The sequence below is a fragment of the Drosophila subobscura genome, chromosome U (assembly GCF_008121235.1).
Source record: "Drosophila subobscura isolate 14011-0131.10 chromosome U, UCBerk_Dsub_1.0, whole genome shotgun sequence".
Lineage (NCBI taxonomy): Eukaryota > Metazoa > Arthropoda > Insecta > Diptera > Drosophilidae > Drosophila > Drosophila subobscura.
This window is the reverse complement of record NC_048534.1, coordinates 14,405,291-14,418,729: the sequence shown is the minus strand read 5'-3', so window position 1 is coordinate 14,418,729 and position 13,439 is coordinate 14,405,291. Positions and strand designations below refer to the sequence as shown.

General features: G+C 48.4%; 4 protein-coding genes across 4 annotated transcripts; 3 read left to right on the top strand and 1 right to left on the bottom strand.

The window, feature by feature from the left end:
• Positions 1-2,818: 2,818 nt before the first annotated feature.
• On the top strand, positions 2,819-6,088 carry LOC117900444 (lipase 1; the record flags this gene model as incomplete). Its single annotated transcript, XM_034810814.1, has 5 exons — positions 2,819-3,170; positions 3,232-3,485; positions 3,549-3,698; positions 5,358-5,486; positions 5,547-6,088. Coding segments are annotated over 5 exons (1,296 nt in total), but the record flags the coding sequence as incomplete, so codon positions are not given.
• Positions 3,741-5,058, bottom strand: LOC117900442 (aminomethyltransferase, mitochondrial). The gene is made up of 2 exons (XM_034810812.1): positions 4,565-5,058; positions 3,741-4,502 (listed from the first exon to the last, which is right to left on the bottom strand). The coding sequence occupies exons 1-2, from the start codon at positions 5,039-5,041 to the stop codon at positions 3,744-3,746; spliced, it is 1,236 nt and encodes a 411-aa protein (XP_034666703.1). The 5' UTR covers positions 5,042-5,058; the 3' UTR covers positions 3,741-3,743.
• A 465-nt stretch (positions 6,089-6,553) lies between the features above and the next one.
• LOC117901289 (lipase 1) lies at positions 6,554-8,280 on the top strand. The gene is made up of 5 exons (XM_034811983.1): positions 6,554-6,898; positions 6,978-7,155; positions 7,222-7,577; positions 7,636-7,773; positions 7,834-8,280. The coding sequence occupies exons 1-5, from the start codon at positions 6,692-6,694 to the stop codon at positions 8,278-8,280; spliced, it is 1,326 nt and encodes a 441-aa protein (XP_034667874.1). The 5' UTR covers positions 6,554-6,691.
• Positions 8,281-9,550: 1,270 nt separating this feature from the next.
• Positions 9,551-12,704, top strand: LOC117900441 (fibroin heavy chain). Its single transcript, XM_034810811.1, has one exon. The coding sequence runs from the start codon at positions 9,566-9,568 to the stop codon at positions 12,590-12,592; it is 3,027 nt and encodes a 1,008-aa protein (XP_034666702.1). The 5' UTR covers positions 9,551-9,565; the 3' UTR covers positions 12,593-12,704.
• The last annotated feature ends 735 nt before the right edge of the window (positions 12,705-13,439 follow it).

Sequence of the window (13,439 nt, the reverse complement as noted above, 5' to 3'; positions counted from 1 at the left end):
TTTTCCGCTAAATTGTTTACCTCGACATTATTTACTCAACGTAATGATTTTTCTATCGAACGCTTGGCATCGGAGTTCTTTCTGTTGTGTTCGGTCTTTTGTTGGCTGTTTTGTTCGCCTTTTTGTTGAGTGCCAAAAATGTCAATTGATGTGCGCTGACTTTGTCTTTATCTTTATTTTTCTGTGTTTATGCTTCATGTTTTACGAGGCGCACACAATATCATTACAACTGATGAGAACATAGAATTTGGTCTGCATTTATGGCTTAAACTTCACATAATGACCTTTGATTGAGCGCTTGGAAAATGTATATTTACATACTTAAATGTAAATATGCACAGAAATATGTAGATATTACATATTTACATATTTGCATATGTAACGCCTTGAAAGGTACATAAAAACTCCTTCTAAAGGCCACGCACTCACTCCATTAGTGTCTGCTGCACATTTCGCACATTTTTGAATGTTTTATTTCCTCGTGCCTCGTGCCTCGTGCCCCTCTCTGTTGCAACCGCATCCAAATTAATTTCCAATTCTCTGGGTTTCGCTTTGACTCCGACGCGGGCGTGACAAATGCCACAAAAGTAAATTGTAAATTGCATAATTGCAGCTTTATTAAATTTAATAAAAACGAGAAGGGACGTGTGAGACGCTTCTTACGCGTCACAACTTTTATACCCGGCACTCAGTACTACATCTGCAACTTAGCGGTTATTTGTCAAATTTTACATATTTTCTTCATCTGTCATCTACATCAACAACACTACTCCCGCCAACACGCTCCTTTAGCTCGTCACCCTCCCCTAGAGACACACTTTGCAGAGTCAGGGCAGAGTCGCGGCAGAGGCAGCGGCAGAGACGTAAGGGGCAGAGGCCATAAACTGCGCGAAGCAGAGTGTGCTGCTATAAGCTGCGGGACGGTGTGTGTTTGGCCACTGAAAATTACACTGAAATTTCTTCATTGTGGCTATAATAATGACCCAATCGGAACCCAATTTGGTGATCTGATAGATATGGCCATTCCCTACGGAATAGCGTTTTTAGTTTTCTGCTATCTTCAAAATTGTCGATTTGGGAGGTTTTCGCCCTTTTGCGGGGGCGGAAGGGGGCGGGGCTCATTTTTAAATACACTGGTTTCAGTGTGAGCATACAGCAGTCTGGTGCCAAAATTTGGTGGCTCTAGCTCTTATAGTCTCTGAGAACTAGCCGACAAACAAGACGGACAGACGGACGGACGGACAGACGGACAGACGGACGGACGGACAGACGGACAGACAGACATGGCCCAATCGACTCGACTATTGATGCTGATCAAGAATATATATACTTTATGGGGTCGGAAACGTTTCCTTCTGTGCGTTACATACAACCGTTATCCGCACAAATACAATATACCCTATTTACTCTTCGAGTCCCGGGTATAAATACATATGCATGCGCCGACAGGACACGCCCGTCCTGTGGCATTCCCGTGCAGACAGGCAGACGAGGTCTGGGGTCTGGGGTCTGTGGCGAGGAGAAAGGATCTCGCACCCTGGGCTGCGCTTCCGTTAATCGACTGCACTTTTGCATCCTGTTGACTGCACACGGCAGGAGAATGCCAACAGAGAGTCCTGCCCGACATATGCTGCTGCTGCTGCTGCTGCCATCCCTTTGTGGGGGCATGCCTCCAACCGCTGCTTTTTGCCTCTCCCTTTTGTATCCCATTTAATTTGGGGTTTTCTTCTGGCCCTTGTCCGGGCTCTTTTGCGTTTTATTCATCGGCATTTGCTTTTTATTCGACATTCTTTTTTTTGCATAATTTTAATAAAGTTCGCTGGGATTTTTGCGCGACTCCAGCAGCAGCAGCAGCAGCAGTCAATTGTTATCTCCCGGCGATAAGTAAATATGCAATTGGCGGGGCACAGGCACAGGCACACGGCCACTGACCAGACGGAGCGGAGCCACGCTCCTGCTCCTGAATTGCAACTGCAATCGGAATGCCGAGAACTCGTTCTCAGTTGGTTTTTGTTCGCGGTATTTAAAGGTACACAGAGGCAAATGGGTTGTACGTGGATGTACATACATATTTTATTATGTATTTATGTATACATATATGTAATTCATACTATTTAAATGTATAATCCAAAACCGTTACCTTTTAGTGGTTTAGTGGGTATCTTTTAGTCGAAATACTCCAAAATGTTGCCTCTACTTTTGCATTTTGTTTTTTGGTTTTGACATTTTTTCATGCCATGAATATGAGTGGAAGATAAGACCAAACGAGGAGTGTACATACATACATTCGTACATATATTTATGTATATATGTACATATGTACATATGTAAGTGTAAACGCGATAAGGGCAAGGGTGCACCGGTGTAAAATAATTGCGTGGGTGTGGGCTCAATTCAATCTGTGTTGTTTGAGCATTTTGTTAAGTTTTATTTAATTGCGGAACACAGAGTACAGATATGTAGACAGTCCATTGCTACCGAGTGGATTTTGGATGAGTTGTTTGGTTATTCAGAGGAAGAAAACAAAGCGGACAATTAGTTATAAAAGTCAGCCTAAAGATCTTGTTTCTTTGGCTCTAAAAATAAGTTTCATTTCCCCAGAAGGCAATCGAAATCAAGCACCGGTTAAAGTAAAATTGTAGCTTGGAAAAAGGTTGTTTATCGATGTTTGAATAACTCCATTTAAATCTGCATTCGGTGAACCACTTTCCAAGCTCGTGTTGGACAGTGTGCTGTCCATTCAAGTGCAAAGATGATCGAGAGCCACGCAATTAGTGCCAGCAGCTACGTGGGTCGAACTCTCGCAAAAGTTAGTTGACAGAAACCAAATGACGGAGTTGGGTTGGATCATCGTGGCCCTCGTGCTGTTCATCAGCTGTGCCGCCGGGCGAACGGAAGCGCATTACGGGTGGACAACGGTAAGTCCCAGGGACACGTTCCTCAGCGACACTCTCCGCTCTCCGCTCTCCGCTGCTCCTCTTTCCCTCCGCAGCTGGACTGGCTGAAGGCGCACAATGCCAGTCATGAGCTGCACAATGTGACCACCGCGGACGGCTATCAGCTGCAGCTGCAGCGACTCCCACAGCCCGGGGCACGCGCTGTGCTGCTGGTCCATGGACTGCTGGGATCATCGCTGGGCTGGGTCTGCCTGGGGCCAGCCAGGAGTTTGGGTAAGCGCAGATTGCCTCTAGTTTCTCTTGTTTCTAAGATAACTAAGTATTTGGGCTGCAGCTTTTCAGCTGCACCAACTGCAGTACGACGTGTGGCTGGCGAATCTGCGCGGCGCGTACCCGTACGGGCGCCAGCACACCGAGCTGACCGATGTCATGGATGAGTTTTGGAGCTTCAGCTTCCACGAGCATGGCGCCTACGACCTGCCCGCCATAATTGACCACATGGCGGAGGTCACAGGCAGCGAGCAGCAGTCCGGGGAGGCGGCTAAAGAGGAGCCCGCGCGACAAGTGCTGCTAATTGGACACTCGCAGGTGAGCGAAGGCTTATTCGATGCTGCCCCCTGCCCTTACCCCTAACCCCTTTGGTGTTCGCAGGCCTTCAATGCTTTTCTGGTGCTCTGCTCGCTGCATCCGCGATTCAATCAACGCATTCAGCTGATGCAGGCGCTGGCTCCGCTCTCCCGACTGCATCGACAGGTGCGCTTCGACGCGGCCCAGGTGCGCAGCCTCATGAAGTTCGTCAAGGTAATTGGTGGAACGCTCGAACAACCTCTGCCCATAGCTGCCCTTTTATATCTTTGGTTTATTGAAGTAATTAGCTTTGACAAACGGAGTTTTTGTAATCTCTGCCTCGTAGAACTTGTCGCGCACTTTGAGCTCCACTTTGGTGCCTGGCGCCTTCAGGGCATCCTGCACATAGCCCATGGCTATGTTGCGACCCGTGCTGGGACTTGGGCAGCCACTTGTCACCTGGCCCACCTGCTGACCCCCACTGAAGATTGTCACTCCGGAGCGTGCGGGCGGTGGCTTTGCGCCCAACATTTGTAGACCCACGCGGCGTCGCTGCACGCCTCCTTTGAGCTGGCCGAGCACCACCTCAGCTCCGGGAAAGTCGCGTGTCGTTCGCCGCCTTTTGGCCACCAGCCAGGCCAGAGCTGCCTCCACAGGTGTGGTCTGGGCATCGATGTCGCTGCCGTAGAGACAAAGTCCCGCCTCCAGGCGTAACGAGTCTCTGGCTCCCAGGCCAGCCAGCTTCAGGGTTCCATTCGCCAAGAGAGCTTCGGTGAGGGTCCGCACGTGGGAAGAGTCCACCGACATCTCCACTCCATCCTCCCCCGTGTAGCCGCATCTCGTAATCCTCACACTGGGTACACCTGCCACAGTTCCGACCATGGAACCCATAAAGTAGAGTTGGTCCAAGGCAGTGGCTGGAGCCAGCAGCTCGGCTAGTTCCGCCGCCACTCGGGGCCCTTGCACGGCAATCAGAGACTGATCGGAGGGTGCAAGGAACTCCACGGCAACGTCTTTGCCCTGCGACTTGAAGGAAGACTGAAAGTAAATGGAAATTGTAGTTTGAGGACTTCCCTTATACCTCTATAAGTAAGCCTTACCACAGCTGCACTGATTATTTCCTGATCCTGCTGCTTCATGGCCGCATTGGACACAACATACAGCTCCTTCTCGCTGACCTTGTTCACAATGAGATCGTCCAGAATGCCGCCTTGGTCATTGGTGAACACCGTGAGGGTTCCACTACCCGCGGGAGTACCTGTGATGTCCGCCGTGCACACAGACTCCAGGCAGGCAGCCGCATCTTTGCCCCGCACGTAGGTCTGCAGCATGTGCGAGACATCGAAAATGGAGCCCACACTCCGCGTGTGCAGATGCGAGGCGATGATGCTCTGATCGGAGTATTGCACGGGCAGTGCATAGCCACCGAAGTTGACGATTTTTCCACCCTTTTGCACATGAAAGTCGTAGAGAGCCGTGCGCTCGCCCTCGCTGCTGTGCGCTGAAGAGGCGTGGCGTGGTGCGCCGGGCAGAGCCCGAACCCTGGTCAGTTTCAGTCGATTGCTTAGCTTCAACATCACTCAAAGACTGCCACAGAACTAGACAAAATCAGAGCATGGAGCAGCCGATAAGGGATTGACTTTGCCTGACCCAAGACACAGAAGCAGAAAGCGAGAGAGAGAGAGAGAGAAAGGCTGCCTTGGTGATAACCCCCTGGGGTGATTCGTAAAATGTTGCGGTGCATTGTACGAATGGGGGAAGAGCACAGCAGAGCAGCTGCGCTGAGCTTTTGTGGGATCGCAGCGAAAAGCTTTCTTGCTCGCTGACTAACTGTGAAAGCTCCAACTGAAAGGTTTACATGGGAATGGGCACGCTTTGTTCTTTTTCTTACAGAAACGCCAAAAGTCAAGCAAGTTTGAGCTTTTTCCACCGGGATATTTGCGTAAGTTATGCCAGAGAAAACATGAACAGTGCGAATATTATGCCAAACAGTACGCAGGCAGCGCAAAAAGCAACAAAAGGGTAACTAAATTAGTAACTAACTAACTATAAATACGCACTAAATACGTTCTTATTTTACAGCTACTCGAAGCCTTCAACTATGAGTACCTGCTGCAGGGTGGCTCCGCGCGGGAGATCAAACATTTGCAGCAAATCTGGAAATCGGGCGACTTTATCGCCTACGACTATGGACCCATGCAGAACATGAAGATCTACAACGGAGTTGAGGCACTGCGTTACAATCTCAGCCAGATCAGTGTGCCGACAATCCTGTACTTTGGCGAAACGGATGCAATTGCCACGCCGGAGGGCGTGCACGCGATCTACGCACGAATGCTGAACTCTGTGAGGAGCGTCAAAAGAATCGAGTCACCGAAATTCAATCACTTTGACTTCCTTATCGCGGGCGAGGTCAAGACTCTGGTCAACGACAAGTTGATCGAGCTAATGGAAAAGTTTCTCGAGGGTAAATTATCGTACATAATTGAATAACGGCACTGGACGAGCGCCTTTGATGGCAGCAAAATAATTGTCCAGCGCAAATGATTTATTTGTCTTGGCAACCAGCCCCAAATGGCAATTATGTAATGCCATAAAAAGCTAAATAAAAGCCAAAAACCCAAAAGCGACGACACTCTTACTTTCTTTTGATCGCAAACAAAAACTGTTTCTGTTTCCATTTGGCTTTTGTGCTGCTAAATTTGACCCACAACGACGCGTCGCGACGGCCGCCAGCCAACGAGCTCCGGCAAAAATATGTTTTGGGCTGTGAATAAATTGAGTTTAAATATGCTTTAATGCTTTTGTTTTAACTATTTTCAAAGTAAAAACCATTCACTCGAAGCCTCACTGTGCCGCTGCACTTGATCAGTTGTTCAATTTCCGATTGCGACGCCCCACGCATTTAATTAACTAACCAAAAAGCGACAAAAACGCAATCGAAAGGTAAACACGACCTGGTAACACGTCACAGTGCCAGTACACGGCAATGTTGTTGTTGTTGTTGTTGTTGGTTGCTGTCTGAACGAAAGTTTTGTTATTGGTTATTGCGTATATTTCGGCATTCTTTTTTGTTGAGGTTTTTCGTGTGCTGGGCCATTGACAGTTTTCGGCTCGGGGCTCGGCTTTCAGTTGGGTTCGCATCGCCCAGCGCTCAGGTTGAGACCCAACCCCAAATCAGATTTCACTTTCGTCTTCAGCAGCAGATTTCGTAAGCCAAAAGAAAGATGCGCCAAAAATTAAAGTTGCACTTGATTTTGCTGCTCGGCCTGTGCGTCTTTGTCAATCGCACCCAAGCGCAGTTGATAGGCGGAGAGGAAGACGAGGAGGAGGAGGAGGAAGAGGAGGAGGAGGAGGAGGAGAGCGTGGAGGATGAAACCTTCGAGGAGAAGCTGCAGCGTAAGAACATCAAGCAGGACTCGAGTCTCAGTGTGGTAGGAAGATTAACGACCAGGCCAGGCCTCGTCATCGTTTGCCAGCCTCTCACACATCTCACACACATTTCATCAACAGGACAAATTAATTGCCAAGTACGGCTATGAGGCGGAAGTGCATCATGTGACCACCGAGGACGGATACATCCTGACAATGCATCGCATTCGAAGTCAGGGCTCCCAGCCCTTTCTGCTGCAGCACGGACTTGTGGACAGCTCGGCGGGTTTCGTGGTAATGGGCCCCAACGTCAGCCTGGGTGAGTGCATCGCGTGGGATTTCTGATTAATGGACCAGTGATTACCTCCCTCTACCCCATTCGCAGCCTATTTGCTGGCCGACCACAACTACGACGTCTGGCTGGGCAATGCACGCGGTAATCGCTACTCGAGGAATCACACCAGCCTCGACCCGGACGAGTCCAAGTTCTGGGACTTCAGCTGGCACGAGATAGGCATGTACGACCTGCCCGCAATGATCGATTATGTGCTAAAGGTCACCGGCTTCAAGCGGCTGCACTACGCCGGACACTCCCAGGGCTGCACATCCTTCTTCGTGATGTGCTCCATGCGGCCCACATACAACGAGAAAGTCATCTCCATGCAGGCTCTGGCCCCAGCTGTCTATGCCAAGGAGACCGAAAATCATCCATACATACGAGCCATGAGCCTGTACTTCAATGTGAGTGGCACACATCAGATTTCAGCGAAGTTTCTTATTAATTTTAAACAATATTTAGAGCCTGGTGGGCAGCTCCATTAGGGAAATGTTCAACGGCGAGTTCCGCTTTCTATGCCGCATGACCGAGGAGACGGAGCGACTGTGCATCGAGGCTGTCTTTGGCATCGTGGGACGCAACTGGAATGAGTTCAACAGGGTAAAATGAGCAAAAGAATAACTGCATTACGCTCTGAACTCACCTGAGATTTGTTCTTAGAAAATGTTCCCTGTTATCCTCGGGCACTATCCGGCCGGAGTGGCCGCCAAGCAGGTGAGGCACTTCATACAGATCATCAAGAGCGGCCGGTTTGCCCCGTACAGCTACAGCTCCAACAAGAACATGGCTCTGTACAGGGACCACCAGCCGCCACGCTACAATCTCAGCCTGGTGACGGTGCCCACCTTCGTGTATTACTCCACGAATGATTTGCTCTGCCATCCGCGCGATGTGGAGGCCATGTGCGACGATCTGGGCAATGTGACGGGCAAGTATCTGGTGCCACTGAAAGAGTTCAACCACATGGACTTCCTCTGGGCCATTGATGTGCGAAAGATGCTCTATCAGCGCATGCTGCAAGTGCTCGGCAAACTGCCGCCAGAACCCGAAGAGGAGCCCCAGAAGGCTGCTCGAGTGGGTCGTGGAGCGTGGCCCACATGGAGGTAGTTGAACCTTTAGATTTAGTATTTATTAAATAAATTGTATTTATTTATTTGTTTCCCTTTCCCTTCGACGTGGCTTTAAATATTTAAGAGAGTCTTCAAGTATGCAAGTGGCTGGCTCTGGGCCTGGGGTTGAGCGAGCAAAAGTCTTGCCTTCGACCGGAAACGGAAGTCAAGTGCTTCTTTTGGCCCACAAAAGCTGTAACAGATTTTGCAGCAGAAGCAGCACGATACATGCATTTGTAAGCAGATTTCCTGCGAGTACAATTTTCCATTTTCCCCAGCACAACAGCTGCCACTGAGGCCAGGGCTTACGCTCACACCAGTGTCGATGCCTTTCCAACTTTTGCCCCCTTGCAGCTGCCTTCATGCCACATTGTCTTGGCATTTGCATTTCGCTTCGCTTCAGTTAAGTAAAAAGCTGTGTTTAAAACCAAACCGAAAGCTAGAACCTTCCACTGCCAGTTCTTGCAGTTGTCGAAGGACTTGAGTGTCGAGTTATTAATAGAAAATACTTTGTGCTAATGCCACAAGCGTGGTACGGACAAGAGATCCCTTGTCTTCATTAAATTCCTGATTCGACTTGCTTCATTTAAGTCTAAAAATATCTGATCAGCAGGAAGATCACAAATGCGAGACTTCAATGCTCTTTCCTGACATTTACTCAAACTCAATTTGCCAGCATAAATGCATTTATTTTACCCAAAAGTCGCTGCTCTGTGTGTGTCTTGAATGGCTTTTTGGTGCTGCCTAAAGATAGAGTAGTTGGAGGATGGTCAGTTCTTGATGAACAACTCAGCCTCATGCCCAGGAGTCACTATTTATGCACATACAAACATAGAGCCAAACCAGTTGTACTTCGATTATTTTGAAGCAGTTTGGTTCATACTCTCTATTTGAAGGAATATTCTAAGTAAAAATGAATAAAGGAATCACCTCATTGAAATCTAGTTTCTTCTCCATTACTTATATATTTTTCAAATATTTTTTTCTACGCCCTGCAAGCGTATCAAACGAAAGGTTTTCTCTCAAAATCTCTTTCACCAAACCATAGTCTCGACTTAATGAAGACCAAAGACCAGTCCTCGGCTCGTGACGTATTTTTAGAATAGTGTGAACCCCCCAACCGTTTGGATGATAAATGTACCTCAGTGTTGAAACTCGTTTTTCCTTCGCTTCGTTCATTAGTTATTTAAAGACGTCACTGGGGTTGTGGCTTCGTGGCTAGGCCTTTTCGTTGATATAAAAGCTGGAAGTTTGCTGGGGACCTAGACAGTGACTTAGTGGCAATGGCTCCCGAGGGATTAGTTGCAGTTCTGAGCGTGTGTTGCGTATCTTTGGCCTCGGCCGGATTTGGCCTTGGCGGCGGCAGTCTCAGCCTGGGTGGATCCACTTTTGGCCTGGGACATGGTGCTGGCTTTAGTGGCGGAATGACAATTGGAAGTGCTTCTGCGAATGGCGGACTCTTCGGGCATGGTGTCTCGACGCACGGATTAGGGATGAACGGATTAGGAGCTGCTGCTGCTGGAGCTCTGCATTCGGCTGGATCCTCTGCATTATCTCTAGGAGCACACACAGCGGACATGATTAAAGACGGCCTTTCTGGAATCGGAGCATCGGAAGTTGGGACATCGAGTTCTTACAGTGGTTCTAGTTCCTCATCACATAATTCTGGATCTCAAAGCTCAATGTCTAATCATCTGAGCCTCGGACCTTCTGCAGCTCATGGGGATCTCTTATCGCTTATGTCTGGATCTGTGGTAGGGAGTGGATCGCACCTGGCCGCAAACAAACTGATAGGTGCCGCTGAAACTGGAGCTTCTGCTCTTCATTCTGCGGGTCTTTCTGCCTTTTCTCACGGTGCTCAAAATACTGGCAATATTGGCAGCGGTTTAGCTGGAATCGGAGGAGCAGTTGGTGGTGCATCCAGTTCCTACTCTTCGTCAGAGAAATCTGGATCTCATAGCCTGAATTCTGAAAGTATGAGCATCAAAGGTTCTGGATTCGTTCATGGATCATCTTCAGGCTCCGCAAACAAATTTGTAAATGCTGCTGAGGCTGGAGCTTCTGCTCTTCAGTCTGCAGGTACTTCTGCTTCAACTTTTGGTGCTCACAACTCTGGAAATATTGGCAGCGGTTTAGCTGGCATCGGAGGATCGAGCTCATACTCTTCTGCAATTAAATCAGGATCTCAGGGCATGAGTTCTGGAAGTATGAGCATCGAATCTTCAGGATCCGTTTCAGGTAGTGGATCTCACCTGGTCGCAAACAAATTGATAAATGCTGCTGGTGCTGGAGCTTCTGCCCTTCATTCTGCGGGTCTTTCCGCTTCCTCTCTGGCTGCTCAAAATACTGGACATGTTGCAAGCGGTCTTGCTGGAATCGAAACATCTGAAGCTAGTGGATCCAGTTCATACTCTTCATCAGTGAAATCTGGAACTCATAGCATGAGTTCTGAAGCCTCTGGAGTCGTTCATGGATCAACTGTGGGCTCCGCAAACAAATTGATAGGATCTGCTGGAGCTGGAGCTTCTGGCCTTCATTCTGCAGGTATTTCTGCTCACAACACAGGAAATATTGGCGGCGGTCTAGCTGGAATCGCAGCATCTGCAAATAGTGAACATTCTGAGAGTATGAGAATCAAAGCTTCTGGCTCCGTTGTCGGAAGTGGATCTCACCTGGTCGCAAACAAAGTTGTAAATTCTGCTGAAGCCGGAGCTTCTGCTCTTCATTCCGCAGATCTTTCTGCTGCCTCTTTCGAAGCTCAAAACACTGGAAATATTGGAATCGGAGGAACAGCTGGTGGTGCCTCCAGTTCATACTCTTCATCAGATAAAGCTGCATCTCATAGCATGAACTCTGAGAAGATGAGCATGGAAGCATCTAAAGTTGTTCATGGTTCATCTGTAGGCTCCGCTGTAGGGAGTGGATCTCAAGTGGTTGCTAACAAATTTGTAAATGCCGCTGAGGCTGGAGCTTCTGCTCTTCACTCTGCAGGTCTTTCTGCTTCAACTTCGGGTGCGCACCACACAGGAATTACTGGCAGCGGTCTTGCTGGAATCGCAGCATCTGGAAATAGTGCATCCAGTTCCTACTCTTCGTTAGAGAAATCTGGATCTCATAGCATGAATTCTGAGAGCATGAGCATCAAAGGTTCTGGAGTCGTTCATGGATCAGGCTCCCCAAACAAATTTGTAAATGCTGCTGAAGCTGGAGCTTCTGCTCTTCATTCAGCAGGACTTGGTGGTTCCCCTCTGGGTGCTCACAACACGGGAAATATTGGCAGCGTTCATGCTGGAATCGGAGCATCCAGCTCATACTCTTCATCAATGAAGTCTGGATCTCATAGCATGAATTCTGAGAGCATGAGCATCAAAGGCTCTGGAGTCGTTCATGGATCAGGCTCCGCAAACAAATTTGTAAATGCTGCTGAAGCTGGAGCTTCCGCTCTTCATTCAGCAGGACTTGCTGGTTCCTCTCTGGGTGCTCACAACACGGAAAATATTGGCAGCGGTCATGCTGGAATCGGAGCATCCAGCTCATACTCTTCATCAATGAAGTCTGGATCTCATAGCATGAATTCTGAGAGCATGAGCATCAAAGGTTCTGGAGTCGTTCATGGATCAGGCTCCGCAAACAAATTTGTAAATGCTGCTGAAGCTGGAGCTTCCGCTCTTCATTCAGCAGGACTTGCTGGTTCCTCTCTGGGTGCTCACAACATGGGAATTATTGGCAGCGGTCATACTGGAATCGGAGCATCCAGCTCATACTCTTCATCAATGAAGTCTGGATCTCACGGCATGAGTTCTGGAAGTATGAGCATCGAAGCTGGATCATCTGTAGACTCTCTTCTTGGAAATGCTGGAGCTGCGGCTTCGTTTCTACATTCTCCAGGTTCTGCTGCTGCATCTCTCGGTACACTTACAATCAAAAAGATGGCGGGCGGTCTTGCTGGCTTGGGAGCCGCTGGAGCTGGTGCATCTGGTTTGAACTCCGGGCATCTAAGCATGAATGCCTTTGGAGCAGGACACGGACTATCAGTTGGCTCTATTGGGGGTAGCGGGGCACATGAGGCCGCTGCGTCACTTATGCATGGACTTTCAAGCGGTCTTCTTGGAGCTGGCGCCTCGGCATTGTCGCCTGTCGGTTCTGGAAGCGCATCTGTTGAAGGGCAAGGCGGACACTCACACTCGCTGTCCTTTGGAGGCAGCCACTCGTTTGGAGCTGCAGGAAATAGCGATGCCAGCTCAGGATTGGATTTGTCGGGTCACATTGGAAGCACCATGAACCACGCTGGCGGATTTTTGTTCGGTTAGTCTCCGATGCTAATCCAAAACGTACATTTTCGTATCTCTTAGTGTTACTTTAGTTTGGCCTTAAACATAATTAAATACATTTTTATTTAAATCTGCAAGCGCTGCCTTCAAAATCTAGTACCACAGAAGTGGGCAATTATCTGTTTGCAGTGTGCTCTTTGTTTTTCACTACGGAATTGCTGCAGTTGTTCCCTTTGGTTGTCTTCTTTGCACTTTACCGTTTGTTGTTGGTCACTGCTTACACCTACGCACGCACCGACTTGTCCACTGCACGTCTCATAGCTGCATTTTTGTTAGTGCTAGAGAGAGCGAGCGCTTGGGAGAGCGATGATGTTCAAAGACAGATCAAAAGGGAGACGGAAGCGAGGTTTCGACTTGAACGCGAGAGAGCGCTTCCATAGATAGAGAGAGAGCGGCGACGTGCGTACCCAATTTGTTTTACCGATGCCACTGCATGCAATTTGCACCAAAGGCGTAGGTTATTCGTGAGATTCTACTGTACTTGCGCTTGTGAAAAGAAAGAGAGAAGAATTACACCAACAAAATGCACTTGTTCACCGCGCGTTAGCTTTCTGCGTGGATGTTTGTTTTTCTCTTCCGTGTAAGAGTTTACAGTTTAGAATCTGTAATACGACAAGGGAATGATTTTTTGTCTGTGGTAAAACTAAGTATTAATAAAATATGTTTTTTCAACAAATCTGTAAGTTAACATTAAACGGATTATCCGCATCGAGTCGTGTGCATTTAAGAATCATTGAAAACGTTTGCCGGGTTAGTACCGTCAACATGAACTTGTATAATAAAGATTCCGCTATTGTAAGCTTGAATCTGTTTACTGATGAGAGTC